The sequence below is a fragment of the Molothrus aeneus genome, chromosome 11 (assembly GCF_037042795.1).
Source record: "Molothrus aeneus isolate 106 chromosome 11, BPBGC_Maene_1.0, whole genome shotgun sequence".
NCBI classification, from domain to species: domain Eukaryota; kingdom Metazoa; phylum Chordata; class Aves; order Passeriformes; family Icteridae; genus Molothrus; species Molothrus aeneus.
In genome coordinates this window covers 17585011-17600308 of record NC_089656.1, presented here as the reverse complement: position 1 = coordinate 17600308, position 15298 = coordinate 17585011, and the positions used below count along the sequence as shown (strand labels likewise).

The 15298-nt window shown below is 42.7% G+C and overlaps 1 protein-coding gene across 2 annotated transcripts in view; it reads right to left on the bottom strand.

Moving 5' to 3' along the window:
• Positions 1–15298, bottom strand: part of CDH13 (cadherin 13) — a 460254-nt gene that overhangs the window by 81238 nt on the left and 363718 nt on the right. For both annotated transcript variants that reach the window (XM_066557779.1, XM_066557778.1), the window contains exon 8: positions 2090–2230. In XM_066557779.1, the coding sequence (XP_066413876.1) occupies positions 2090–2230 (141 nt within the window). The remainder of the gene's footprint in view (positions 1–2089; positions 2231–15298) is intronic.

Genomic DNA, 15298 nt, shown 5'->3' with positions numbered 1-15298 from the left:
CAGAAGTTGCCTTGAAAAATATTGTCTTTTTCTTTCAGCTCTAATTCCAATCAATAGTATTGCAACCTGTGGTATGCAACTGGTATTAAATTGCAATAACTAAGCACTTCCAGCAGAAAATCAAATAAAGTGGCATTAAATCAACTGATAGACACCTCCCTGCTCTTATTTTAACAGAGAATCTGCTCCTGCAGGGGGCTGGCACCATACATGAAAGGCTGATTTTTCCTGCCTTCTTCGTGGAATATGAACATCACTTAGCAAGGCAGAGGGAAGATTTCTGAGGTCATTAGCATCTCTAAATAGTGAAAGGTTCAAACTCACAGCAAACCATAAAAAAGGAAGAGAGGTGTCACTATGGAAAAGAGAAAAAAAATGCAAGAAAAATATCTAAGAGCAGACTTTTCAAAGAAAACAAGACAATGCTGTCTCTTCACACCTATTTCCATGCTAAAACCCACAAACTTTCCAGGGTACAAAGTAACTTTTACTATCACTGACAGAACTGAATTTATGAGCATTTCTGAATTTCCACAGAAATTGAGACTAACAATACATTTATGGCTACGCAGGCACACGAATTTTTGTGTCCAAATTACCAAATTTAGTCAAACAGGACTATAATTATAGAAACACTTCAAAGGAATTCAATCTAGAAATATTTCTTCCAGAGAAGAATTCTCCAACTTTGGAAATTCAAGTAGGTAGGACTCTGACTGACATGACTTGCAATCAATACTGATTGATCCAATAAATTCTTATTTCTAAATGCACCAAGCTGTCCTTGTACATTGTTATTTTCCAGAGGGTTAAAAAAAATACAGCATTTCAAGGATATTTTAAGTATTGGTTGTCAGGAAATGGCTTTCAGAGCATTAAAAGCCTGATCTAAAAGGTAATTCTAAAGGAATGAATAGTTTGATCATTGTCACTTAATTGTCACCCATGTACTTGAAGGGTTTGGATCAGTCTGTCCATGATAATTTTCAGGTGACTGAAACAATACTGCCAAAGCATTTTACTGATGTAGTTATAGAGATATTCCCTTGGCACAATTGTCATTGTTTCTACTTTCTTCTTATTTTTCCCTTTTTTTAAAACCCTTCTCTGTCATGTTTGAATAATTTCATTTACTTTGCGTTTATAAAAGAAATAATTCTTCAAATCAAATAACAGCAATTTGTTTCAGTATAATCCATTGGCAAATCACTAATATTAGGCTAGGAAACAAATTTTAAAAAGGTAAAAATATAATTCAGGTTAAATAAAAAAAAACTCTACAGCAATAGGCTTCCATTTCCCACTCCATAATTATCTTAAAATCAGGTTTACTTCTCATATTTTGGGAATTTCTCCTTAAAAGTTTGCAAAGCCCCAGGAAACTTTAGCAGCAAAATCCAACCTGGCTGTAATTAGGTAAAATTTTTAAAACTCTCTCATTCTCTCCAGATACCAAAATAAATCAGACTCAGAGTAAATGTAGGGGGTGGAAGAGAACAGCGTGAGCAGGGCAGGAATCTGGTGGATTCAGGCAGGGAATTCCCTCCCCTTGGTTTTGGGGTTTATCAGAACTTCCAGCTGAATTCAATTTACAGAGCAGAAACCTTTCCTTGCAAATTCCACCCGTAGGCTAAATTTGAAGCTTTTAGAGCTGGAGCTTTAATTCCAGACCCCCAAACTCTGGCTGGCTCACAGGGGAAGTGCTGTAGACAGGAAGAAAATGTTGTTTTCACCCACGGTCCTGACCATCCAAAGCCTTAAGCTAGTTTTGCTATTTCCCCCCACAGGAGCAAAAGGAGAAAAGTACCACCAGAAAATTGATTTTACAGGTTTGTACCCTGCCTAGCCAATCTCTACATGACATCATTTTTTTTTTTTAACATTATGGTTGCACTGTGGTTTGGAGCTGGTGCACACACGTTCATTAACGTGAAAAAAAAAAGAAAAGAGCAGCTCCAGTAAAGTCTGTCAGACTGAGCAAAAAACATTCTGTACTGTCTTCTTTCCTCCAAGAACATCTTTATATTTAGAAATGAGCTGATCAGGATTGCTTGCACCATTTTGGAGAGAACAGATGGCCAGTTCTTACCTCCTTCTTGGTGAATTCTGGCGCGTGGTCATTTTTGTCGTCAATGAGAATGGTGGCAGTGGCTGTGCCTGTCAGTCCCACATCCATCCCACCCATGTCCTTGGCTTCTATCACCAGCTCATACTTTGGGCTTTCCATGGTCTGAAAAAAAAATAAAAATAGAAAAGGAAAGGTTAAGGGAAAAAAACAAACAAACATAGAGACAACATACTATTTTTAATTAATATTAAAATAATAATTTTTTTAAATCACAAGACTTTATTTGGCCTAATAAAACATAGCAGAGAAACAGATCTGTTATCACAGTTTTACTGAAACACAAGCACAGCTTTCTATGAGATCAGCTGCTACTCTGGAAGCCTCATTTGCAATCCAGCATGAAGGTGAGTATTGGTAAACAGTACATAATTTATCCTGTTATTTAGGAAGATTAGGAAAGAGGTAAGAAATTAAAATATACTTGCTCTTTAAGAGTAAGCTCTACCTTCAGTGCACCAATATTTAGCAGCTTTCTTCATCAGTGTTATGATGGGTACATAATTAAATACTAATGTCACAATCTACATATAAATTCACTTTATTAAATCCCATTCATTCTGGGTATTAGCATTTAGACTGGTAATCTAAGTTTGCTCCACTGCAAGAAACAAAAAAACAGTTTCCAAAACAGGCAGAGACTTCCAGTTATTGCCCAAAGCCAATGTTTAGGGTGATATTAATGGTTTATATTGCTGATATCTGATTGCCACAGGTGCTTATGCCATGGCTACTTCTCTGGCTGCCCACCTCTGCAGAACCAGACAGCACAGGCCCACAGCAAAATCCAAATTAATTTTCTCTCATAAAAGACAGCCTTAATGTGGAAAAAACCCCCCCATTTGTGGTCAGTTCTGGAATGGGAATGTGGCAGCCTTTGGAATTCCCATCTGTCCCATCAGGGATGGGAGCTGGAGCAGGGCTCAGCAGGAGCTGTCAAAGCTGATGTTCTGATGTTCCCAGCACCAGGCCCTGCTCCCCTGGCACTCCTAGGGAATTCTGACATGGGTTTCAGTGGCTCTTCACTAAAATGAGTTTTCTGGGGCTGCCTCAGGTGGAAGCACCTGCCCAAAGCCCACGCGAGCACAGAGGCCACAGCTGGGCAAGGGCTGCAGGAACCTCTGGAGCCACACAGTGAGAGCCTCACATTGCCCAGGAATGTTTGTCCAAACCCTCCTGGACAATAAACCTGCATCCCATGGGGAAAACTGCAACAAAGCCGCTGCTTTTGGAACCTCTTGGAGCCGTGTCTGCAAGAGCCCAGGGTTCCCAGCTTTGACATTCCCTCATCCATGTCCTTTGTCCAGAATTTTTCCAGGGAATTGGACACAGCCCAGCAAAGCAACCTCAGCCTCTTGGGTCACCCAGGCTCCTTTACATCCAAGGGATTTGGAAGATTTTCCCAAATTGTGAATTTTGCACCTCTTGGAGCTGTGTCTGCAAGAGCCCAGGGCTCCCAGCTTTGACATTCCCTCATCCATGTCCTTTATCCAACAGTTTTTCAGGGAATTATCAGGAATTGGACACATCCCAGCAAAGCAACCTCAGCCTCCTGGGTCACCCAGGCTGGTCTGTAGCCAAGGGATTTGGAGCTTTCCCCAAACTGTGAATTTTGAATTTTATGTTTTTCTGGGCACATCCCATCATTTTTATTTTGGAGCACATGTGAGAAGGAGATCCCAGCTCCTCAGTAGGCAGATTTTGAAGCATTTTTAGGCCAACAGAGAAGCAACCACCTCTGTTGCTCTTCAGATCAGCTATTATGAAACAATACATTTACATGTTAAATCAACAAGTCGAACCAGAAGATAAATTTTGTTCTAAAAACATAGATGGTGCTAGGAAATCAGATGCCACTGCCACACAGGGTATCCTAAGAAATGTATTTCCTGTGGTCTAACAACATTATTCCATGAAATTCATCTCAGAAGGTGGCAAAGCAAGACCAGGAGTTTGATTTATAACATCATAAAAACAAATGCAAAGAAGTATTACTGACATGTCTGCAACACAAACTCACACCATAGAGGGGAACTGAATTTATAGTTTTCATATATTTGTTTCCTAAAGTGCATTAAAACCTGAATGAGACTTCTCTCCCCTCTCCTGGCTGTGACTTTTTCATTATTTTGATTAGAAAGTCATTATTATTGTATGGAAGACATGCAAAGCCATTTATCACTTCATGTTTATAAGCCTCTTTGCTAAGAAAGCCCATTTTAAGTCACAAATTGGCCTTTTTTCCTTTGAAAACCATCCCATTTTCTAGTGAAAGTAAGCCCATTTATGCTAGAAATTGCATCTACTGCAGCAGGAAATGTCTGTGACAGGAGTCCGATGTTTAAGCTCACGCAAAACGTGAAAAACATTGAATTTTGAGTAGTATTTCATATAATTAGGAATACTTCACACTTCCCTGCTATGCAGCACTTCCTACAACTCGTTCTGACACCAAATATTTGCCTTGTTAGAGGAAGCAGCTGCTAACAGATGCAAACCCTGAGCAGAGCTTGTTCCCATCACGGGCTCTCTTTGCACTCTCTTGTAAAGGACCTTGCAGAATCCTCCTGCCTCCAGCCCAGAGGGGCCAGGCAGCAGCAGGGACTGTTTGGAGCAGTGGGATTCACCAAAATCCTGGATTTCTGCAGGCAGACAGGGATCCCTGTGCTCCCAGCAGCCCCGTTCTGCAGGGATGCTGCTGCAGGGATGTGCTGGGGGGTCAGGGCTGCTCTGGAAGATCTCAGGGCACCTCCTCAGCATCTCCCTCTTCTCAGGGCTCAGAGCTCTGACCCCAGTGTGTTCCCCCTCCTTTTCCTCCTATCTTGTGAGGAATTAGTGCTGCTGGAAGGAGGAAGTGGGGGATTGTGACCGTGCTCACAGGGGTCTGAGGGTGAGGGCAGAGACGAGGATCTGGCTCCATGTTTCAGAAGGATTGATTTATCATTTTATGATATATATTATATTAAAACTATATTAAAAGAATAGAAGAAAGGATTTCATCAGAAGGCTGGCTAAGAATAGAAAAAGAAAGAATAATAACAAAGGTTTGTGTGTCGGACAGAGAGTCCGAGACAGCTGGGCTGTGATTGGCCATTAATTAGAAACAACCACATGAGACCAATCCCAGATGCCCTGTTGCATTCCACAGCAGCAGATCACCATTGGTTATATTTTGTTCATGAGGCCTCTCAGCTTCTCAAGAGGAAAACTCCTAAAGAAAGGATTTTTCATAAAGATGTCTGTGACAGGGGAGAACATCCTTCCTTCCCCATCTCCATCCCTGCCCAGCTGAAGGGATGCAGCACCCAAAATTTGATCATTTTTGGGACCCCATAGAGACTCAGACATGTCCCACCAAGTCATTGATTGTCACTAAACCCAATCCTGCTCCTCAGTGACCTAAGCACAGCCTTGCAGAAGCAATGCAGTCAGTGGACAGTGAGATGTCAGGAACAGAAATAAGCCCAGTTCCCACCAAGTGGGATCTCCAAAGGAGAATGGATTATTGTAATAAATGACCATCAAGACACTGCTGGTGTGGTTTGTTATTTATCAGCTGTGACTCTGGGGGGTGTGACACTGTTGAGAGCTTTTGTACAATTACAGCAGGAGAGCCATTCCTTTCCCCATCAATTTTCCCTGCAGCCATTCAGCCGGGGCAGGGGTGGCGCTGCCAGCTTGTGGAGCTGAGCTGTGTCCTGAGTGCTTCCCTCGAAAGGTGCCCTCCCTGCCATCCCCATCAGATCCCACAGACACAGCTGGCTCAGCAGCACAGGGCAGGCAGAGCCCAGCAAAGGCATTTTCTGAGTTCAGCTTCCTGACAAAAGCAGCAGGAGCTGCCCCCAGCACAGGGAATGAGCAGCGCAGTGCAGGCACTCACAGGTGGAATGATCCAGGGAGAGCTGCTGGGTGATGCTGCATGAAAGCACATGCTGACAGGTTTCTGCTGGGTTTTAATCTCTCAATATTACAGATACAATGAAAAGGGAGTGAAGAGAAGCAAGCCCTGGCTGGGAGTATTTCACACCAGCAGCAGGAACGGTGCAAGCCTTGGTCTGGGCTGTAGGGCATCCAAATTCAGCTGGCACTGGCAGCACCACCAGTGCAGCAGGACTCAAAATGTAAGGTGGGAAGCAGTGGAAGCCCTTGGGTGGCTACAGGGAAGGTTTAGGGCACTTGAGGCTGCGATTCCCTGCAGGGGCAGCCAGCAGCAGGACTGCAAGCGCTTTCCCCAGGAAGCCCCCGTTCAATGTTCCTCCAGTGCCCCCTGCAAGGCACCCTTGGATTGCATATTTTGGGCAGTGCCCAGCACCAAGCCTTCCTTTAGTGCTTCAGTCCTCATCAAAATAAAAAAAAGAGAGAATAGAAATCCCCAAATTCCCAGAAATTGCTGAAATCAAAACAAATTCTGTTTGTGAAGCAAACAACACACAGAACATTCAAAATGCTTAAAAGTGTTTTAAGGATCCTTTCAATGCTAATTATCAGAAGAGAGTTTTCTGACTATTCCACGGATATTTGTATTTCTGTAATGATGGAACAGTGCCTCAACTCTTCTATTTATAATTCTGTTTATAAACTATGTATTCATGCATAATTCTGTATCAGGAGTGTGCTGTAATATCATATTTGGTACTAATGACTTTATAATATAATGCTAACCAGAAAGAAAAAATTTTCGGATTGAAATAATTTCAGTTGGTGCTAAATAAATGCTTGTGTTCATTTAAGATGATAATTGCATATAATACATACTGAATATGTCCTATTAAGACATAATCAATGTTCTTGTTGAGTAACAATATCAACATTGAATCTAACATTATCCCAGAGTATGCTTGTCAGGATTTTGACAAATGTAAAATTAAAAAAAAATGAAGCAAAGTGACTATTAGCAGCTCTAACAGACATAATGCTTTGATAATTATAATATCAGCATTTATTTTAAATGCCAGTTGCTGCTGCTTAAAAAGGGTGATATACACAGAGGCTTTGCATTTAGAGCTTGAATTACAGTTTGATGAATAGAAAAACCCAAACTCTTTTGTAACATTAATCCTCTTTAGCTCACCAATTTCCAATTTTTTCATATCATAAAGGAAAGTCTACAGTTTAATCACTGTAATAATGTACTTCTGTTATGAACAAAATCAATATCTATTTACTACCTGTGGGAGATGTGGAGTCCATGGGTATATCTGGAAGCAAAAGGAAGACTAAATTTTCTCCTTCAGCAGTAACCATTAAAAAGGGAAAGAAGTTGCTCCAAAGTGTTGGAACCACATTGGTTTCCTGGCCAGAGTCATTTGTTATTCATCATGATGAAATCTGTGACTATTTAATATATAGGATCAAGACTTTAATCCCTCATAACTTACACATTTATTTTAAATTACACATAAATTTACACATTTAATTCTTCATAATGCTGGCCTAAGCACAGGGCTTGTGTACATGGATGAGTTTGTTACATTTTACATGAAAATACAGGGATTTTATGGGCATACTTTCAACAGCTGGGTAAAATGATAAGTTTTGACTGATGTACAAATTCAGATTTGGACACTGAACTAATAGCACCTTGTAGGAGGCTGTACACACGTGCATCTTGGCTGTTATATATATATTAAAATAAATATTAATATAAATATTAACACTTCTTAAGGGAGTTTCCTGATATGGATGATGGTATTTATAAGAATTTCTCCTCAGGCAGAGATCACCAACCTTTAGGACAAGCTTAGGCTGAAGCTCAGATTTAGTCTGAGATATTTCCCCTTAAATCATTCTTGTTAGTTAGACTACTGCTAAAAGTAAGGCCAGGGAAGAGACCAAATATTCTAAATAAAAATAAGAGACCCAACACCACTGAGGTTGGTGCCTCTGCACTGGCACAGACATTTCCCTTCATCACAGAGGGATGTGGATCTGCAGCAGCTGCTCACTGGATGCTCATGCTTTGGGAAGAAGGTCATTTTCCATGGCAGCTGTTCTGGAAATATAAAATACTGTAATAATTTCTAATAGCTTTGTAGAATAAGAATCACAGTGTTCCAAGGAAAATACTTGCTGTCAAATATACTGAAATCACTCTTTTCTTTTTAAAACACAAGCTATATTTCTGCTTTCCTCTTGGACCAATGTGTGTAATTTCTCTTTTTTTTTTTTTTTTTTTTCTTTTTCAGGCAAAAATTTCAGCTGTTCCTCATAATTAAACAGTGCTGCAGAAATCTTTCACTCCAGAGTGAAAGCATCAATTATTATGTAACTTCTTGAGCTGATTTTAGACCATTTAATCACCCTTATTATTGCATGCTCAGAGGTGCCAGGAATACAGAGACAGCGCTCACTCACCCAAACCCTCTGTCAGCAGCAGGAGGGGCTGGAGAGAGGCTCTGCTCCCCAGGAATGGGCTTGGTTTGAGAAAACACAGTTCCATGATGGTTTGTAAGCAATTACAGACAATCACAGACCTGCTGTGTGCAAACATTCCCTAACCTGGGTGGTGTCACTGCCTGCGCCCCTCCAGGGGCTGTGAGGAGCACACTGAGCCATCCTTGCTGGGACAGGGCTCCTCTGGGCTCTGGATCAGGACATTCCAGAGCTCAGGGTCCAGGACATTCCAGAGCTCAGAATTCAGCACAATCCAGAGCTCAGGGTCCAGGACATTCCAGAGCTCAGGGTCCAGGACATTCCAGAGCTCAGAATTCAGGACAATTCCAGAGCTCAGAATTCAGGACAATTCCAGAGCTCAGAGTTCAGCACAATCCAGAGCTTAGGGTCCAGGACAATTCCAGAGCTCAGAGTCCAGGGCAATTCCAGAGCTCAGAAATCAGGACAATTTCAGAGCTCAGAGTCCAGGACAATCCAGAGCTCAGAGTCCAGGACAATTCCAGAGCTCAGAGTTCAGCACAATCCAGAGCTCAGAGTCCAGGGCAATCCAGAGCTCAGAAATCAGGACAATTCCAGAGCTCAGGGTCCAGGACAATCCAGAGCTTAGGGTCCAGGACAATTCCAGAGCTCAGAAATCAGGACAATTCCAGAGCTCAGAAATCAGGACAATTCCAGAGCTCAGGGTCCAGGACAATTCCAGAGCTCAGAAATCAGGACAATTCCAGAGCTCAGAAATCAGGACAATTCCAGAGCTCAGGGTCCAGGACAATCCAGAGCTCAGAAATCAGGACAACTCCAGAGCTCAGAGTTCAGCACAATCCAGAGCTCAGAATTCAGGACAATTCCAGAGCCCAGAAATCAGGACAATTCCAGAGCTTAGGGTCCAGGACAATTCCAGAGCTCAGAAATCAGGACAATTCCAGAGCTTAGGGTCCAGGACATTCCAGAGCTCAGGGTCCAGGGCAATCCAGAGCTCAGAGTCCAGGACAATTCCAGAGCTCAGAGTTCAGCACAATCCAGAGCTCAGGGTCCAGGGCAATTCCAGAGCTCAGAATTCAGGACAATCCAGAGAGCTCACCATACCTGACCATTCCAGAGCTCAAAATTAATGGCAATTCCAGAACTCAGAAATCAGGACAATTCCAGAGCTCAGAATTCATGGAAATTTCAGAGCCCAGACTTCATATCAGTTCCAGAGTTCAGAATCCATGGCAATCCAGAGCTCAGAATTCATGACAATCCAGACCTCACAATTTATGGAAATTCCAGAACTCAGGATTCCTGTCAATTCCAGAGCTCAGAATTCATAATAATTTCAGAGCTCACAATTCAGGACATTTCCAGAGCTCAGAATTCATGTCAGTTCCAGATGTCAGGATCCATGGCAATCCAGACCTCGGAATTAATGGAAATTCCAGAATTCAGAATTCATAATAATTTCAGAGCTCACCATTCAGGACAATTCCAGAACTCAGAATCCAGGACAATCCAGAGCTTGGAATGCATGATGGCTCCAGAGCTCATCATTCAGGACAATCCCAGAGCTCAGAGTTCAGGACAATCCAGAGCTCACAATTCCTGGAAATTTCAGAGCCCAGACTTCATATCAGTTCCAGAGTTCAGAATCCATGGCAATCCAGAGCTCAGGATTCACAACCCACCTTGCAGGAGCTCCTCTGCCCTCCCTGCAGCCACAGGATTCTTTTGGGAGAGGAACCATGGAAATCATGGCACAGCTTCCCATGTGCTCCATCAGAATCCCCCTTTCACAGAGCCTCCAACCCTCCCTGTCCATGCAGCACTGAATATTCTGGTGCTTTCAATGGCCCCTGGCACTGCTCCTACTCCTTACAGACTCCAAACCTACCACTGTTTATATTCCAATTTTTGGTGCTGGATAGAAAACACTGTATGCCATCCCCATTAATGAACTGTACCCAAAAAACCCCAAGGATGGACTTGGTTACATCATTTCCCTGGTGCTTAATTATATATATAATATATAATTATATTTTATATTAATTATATTTGGAAAATAGAAAAATATTTTCCAAATCTTCATAGTGAACAATGCAACAATGCTAGAAAGTAAAAAAAATTTCCAAGGGTTTCTCCATTAAAATCAGAATATATGGTTGGAGACATTAAGAGTCTGACTGCCAAGTGTAAGAGGCACCATTCTCTCCTGTCCTCATTATTATACTTCTAAAAAATGTTACAACTACTACACAATCTGCAAAGTTAGGCCTAATTATATTTACAATGGTAACAACTGGGACAGAGCATATGAAAAGAGCTCAGAATAAATAAATAAATGTCTGCAGCAGGGCACCTGCCTGGATGAGGCAAGGTAAGAAGCAATTCAACTTTTTCTACAGGATTTTCAATCTGGTTGTCTCCACCAGCAAAATCTCAAGTGAGCTGTCAGGAGCACTCAAGATAAGAATTCCCTTCTGTATTACAAATATTTACTTCAACAAAGGTTTTTTCTTCCTCCAAATCACTGTGTTGCTGTAGTAGATGTTCATTGTGAAAAAACAATATATTTCCACAAAAAGTGGTCTCCTGCAATACCCAATCAGCTCTATTTGCAGTATTAATTATATATTTCATTTTAACACTTGCAATTTGCAATTCAAATAATCCACAGGCCAAAAGGTATTTGCTGAAAAAAAAATGGTCAAATAATTTTCAGCTATTAACATATTAGAGTTGAACAATCTGTTTGCAGACAATTTGTGAGGAGAAAGGAGGGCAAAGTTGTTCTAATAAATTATTAGTTGCAAATTATTGAATCATTCCTAGTCCCTACTGTAGGTAGGAATGAGTCTATTTAAATCCAAAACCATGAAAGGAGAGACAAGTTTCTCCTACACAGTAACCTCAAATGGCTTTTAGTAGAGACAGCTTTTCAAATCTCTCTGTTGAAAAATCCCAGTGCCAAGAGAATTCCCTGAGTGTGTGGAGGGTGTAAAGGTCAGGTCAAATGGATCAGGACAGAGATGAGCAGCAGAGTTCTGCTGCAGCTCAGAGAGAGGAGAAATCAGGAGCAGCCTCAAAAGCATTCAAGCCTGAAAAGATTCTCGGGCTGGAATGAATCAGCACAGCTCCACTGACTTCAAATGGACTTCCCAGGTTTATTTGCACTTTTATTAAGCTTTAACTTGCCCAGTTTGTGAATGAAAAACTGGCAGGTTCCCATTCAAACCAAACCAGAGCTCAGGGTTAGAGGCTGCTTCCAAAGCATCTTGGCACCAAAACCACGAGAACCACAGGTCCCAGAACACACACCCTGGAAAAAAAGCCCCCAAATTCCCCAAAACAGGAGGATGAAGGTAACCCTTCCTGCCTTGTTGCAGGTGTAATCACATAAAAATTAGGGCAATTTGTATTTTTAATTTTCCTGAAAAAGAACTGCTGTTCCTACTCCCCTATCTTTGCCTGAGGGTGCCCTAATTTCAAAATTAGGATAATTCAGAGGGAGGGGGTTCACATTTTCCATTGCAAAGGAGGCTCCTGCCTTCCTTAGCAGACACCTGCCTGTCCAAACCAAAACACACCCACACAACCAGGATGAACCATCTGAAAGGACCTTTTGCAGAGGTCCCCCAAGGAGGTTCTCCCTCCTCAGCCCCAACCAGCGCCTCTCCATCCACCACAGCTCAGCATCATTCCTGGAGGATGTGGACCAGGCTGTTTGTTTGCTGAAACAAACAATCCTGTGGCAGGATCTTTGCACAGCAGCTGAAGATAAAAGTTTTCCACGGGTTTCAATTTATAATCATCCAACTCAGTATTTTCTGCCTAGGCAATAAAAGATAATAAGTTTTGTGGTACCTGACTAATGCCAAATTTTTAGATGATGTGTTATCAGATGAATCAAAATGCAGCTTGCTGGGTTAACATCAGAAATCACATTCTCTCACAAATTAGGCCCACTTAGATTATATTTCCCTCCCTAAACATTCCAATTCCCCCAACAGAAAGCAACGTGATAAAGGTCAGGATGGAAATTGTGTTTCTGCTGTGTAATCTGCTTTGCAAATTTCTATCAATGGTCAAAATGCCCAGAAAACTCAATTACTGACTTGCTACGACAACCACACATCAGCAGGCCCTGGGAGACAGAGGTTATTTCTAAAATTAGTACCCAAATGCAAGAAACATGGTCTATGATTCCAGATGTACAGCCTTTGCTTGATGTTTATATTGTTAAATATTAATGGAAGCACTGTCTATTTTTTCAGGCAAATTATCAGGGACATAATAGTTTAGTTAAATAGGTGCATTGTCAGTTGGAGCTGGAGGGGAAAAAAAGCCTCTGTGTCTGTTTGAATACCACATTTCAACATGGTGTTCTAATCAAAATAGTCATCAAGTGTTACTTTTAATCACTATTATCATTTTTCCTTGAACTTTCATTTTTTATGTAAATCTTATTTTAGAGTTTAGTGTTCTATTGCCAGCAATAATTCCAGGTAGCTTTTGAAAGAGAGGACCCTGCTGAGAGTGTAATGAATCAGTAAACGGTACCAGCTTTGCTCGTGGACAAAAACAATTCTGGTGGCTGCATTTACACTCTCATTGGGTTGTACCTGCGGAATATAAATTGGCCTAATTCTAAATCATCCAAGGGAAAATGATGCAAAATGGATTTCAATTACACTATTTCTGTTTTACCAAAAAGCTTATCACACTATGGGGTGAAAAATCAACCCCTCCGTAGGATTTATGTTCTGATGAAAGATATAACAATGGAATTTTACATTTAAAATTTCTCCAGTCAATTTCATTCTTTTCTTTCTTACTCCTACGTATCTTATCACTTCCTTTCATGATAAAAAAAATTAAATGCCTTTTTTGCAAGTCTTGCATTTTCTGCTTCAGTTAAAAAGTTCTCATTTTGCAAGACTTTTACAAACCCTACTTTTATTTTCTAAGAGCATCTGCCAACCAAACATCTCCCCACCATCATCCTTAAGTCAGGCTTTGTCTTCTTGCTACCAAACCAACATTTGTAGGTTATTCTCACTTTCAGACTGAGCCTGTCACTGCCTCATGCAGATTTTGCACTGCAGTACAGCTGCTTTTGTGAAACAATAATTTACGTGACAGAAAATATAGGATGGGTTGCTCAAATAAGAAGAAATAATGCTTCAGCACAAACTCTGCTTCCCTTCTGCGCTCATGCTACTCAATGTCAGAAATTTCTGGAGGCCTGGTGCTCTATAAAGTAGTTTTACATACAACTTTCCTTTAGGAGAACTCCCAAGGCACACTGGGAAGGAAAACAAACTCTTGGTAATGTGCAGAATTAAGGAAGAAATAAAGATAAGAGTAAATGACTGAGAGAAATCTACTGGTTTTGTATTAAAGGAGGACAAACTGCAATTAAGTGAAAAACATGTGGCACCATGAGGCAGGAATGCAGGAGGTGGGATGCAGGAGGATGTGGGGGTGAGCAGAGGTCAGGGAACTACAATGGACAGAGCTCAGAAAGAGTTGTGCAAACTCCAGAATTTCCAGGCAGCTCTTGCAGACTAAAAGCAGCAAAGCCAACAAAGGGGAGAATGGGATGGGAGGCACTGGGAGCAGGAGGAGAAGGCAGGAAAGAATACCTGAGTCCTTTGAAGAGAGACAGAGGATGGCAGAGACATCCCAACGGTACTGAAAGAGCTTTTCAAAGGCAGGAAGAGCTGGGCTGTGGATCTGAGCAGCATTTCCATCCCCAGCCCAGCCCTGTGCCCAGGGGCAGCTCTCAGAGCCTCGGCCCTGGTGCGTTCCCCTTGCTCTGAAGGGATCTGACTCTGAAGGTGAAGGGTTTGGATTTTGCTGCTTGTCCAGGCTGTGCTCCCTGGGGATGTGGGATGCTCTGAAATGGCACAGTTTGGGTGCCTCAGCTCTGCCAAACCCACGTCCAGCTGCTCTGGAGAGAGAACTGTGCAGTCACAGAATGACCAGGTTGGAAGAGACCTTCAGGATCATCGACAACCCCTCAACCAAACCCTGGCACCCAGAGCCACATCCAGGCTTTGTTAAACACACCCAGGGATGGGGACTCCACCACCTCCCTGGGCAGCCATTCCAGAGCTTTATCACCCTTTGTGTAAAAAAAATTTTCCTGCTATCCACCCTGTATTTCCCTTGGTGCAGCTCGAGGCTGTGTGCTCTGGTTGTGTCAGTGCTGCTGGAGAAAGAGCCCAGCCCCAGCTGAGCACAGGCCCCTTTCAGGAGCTGTGCAGAGCAATGAGGGCAGCCCCGAGTCTCCTTTTCTCCAGGCTGAGCACCCCCAGCTCCCTCAGGGGTTCCCCACAGGGTTTGTGTTCCCAGCCCCTCTCGATGTGCTCAGTGTCCCCAGGTCCTTCCCAAGCTGAGGGGCCCGAGCTGGGCACAGCTCTCCAGGTGTGACCCCAGCAGGGCCAGGTACAGGGGCAGAGTGACCTCCCTGCCCCTCTGGCCACACCATTCCTGACCAGGCCAGGAGCCCTGGGCCTCCTTGGCCCCCAGGGCACTCTGCTGGCCATCAGCACCCCCAGGTCCCTTTCTGCCTGGGCACTGTTCAGCCACTCTGCCCCCAGCCTGCAGGGGGTTGTTGTGGCCAAAGTGCAGGACGCAGAACTTGGACTTATTAAACTTCACCTTGTTGGACTCTGCTCATCTAACTCAGTCCCTGAGTGCCCAGAGGGATCCACACACCCCCGACTTCCCAGTGTGGCATGAGTGTGGCTTACTTGGCACACACAGAACTGCAGCACGGGCAAGTTCTGCCCACACTCAGAA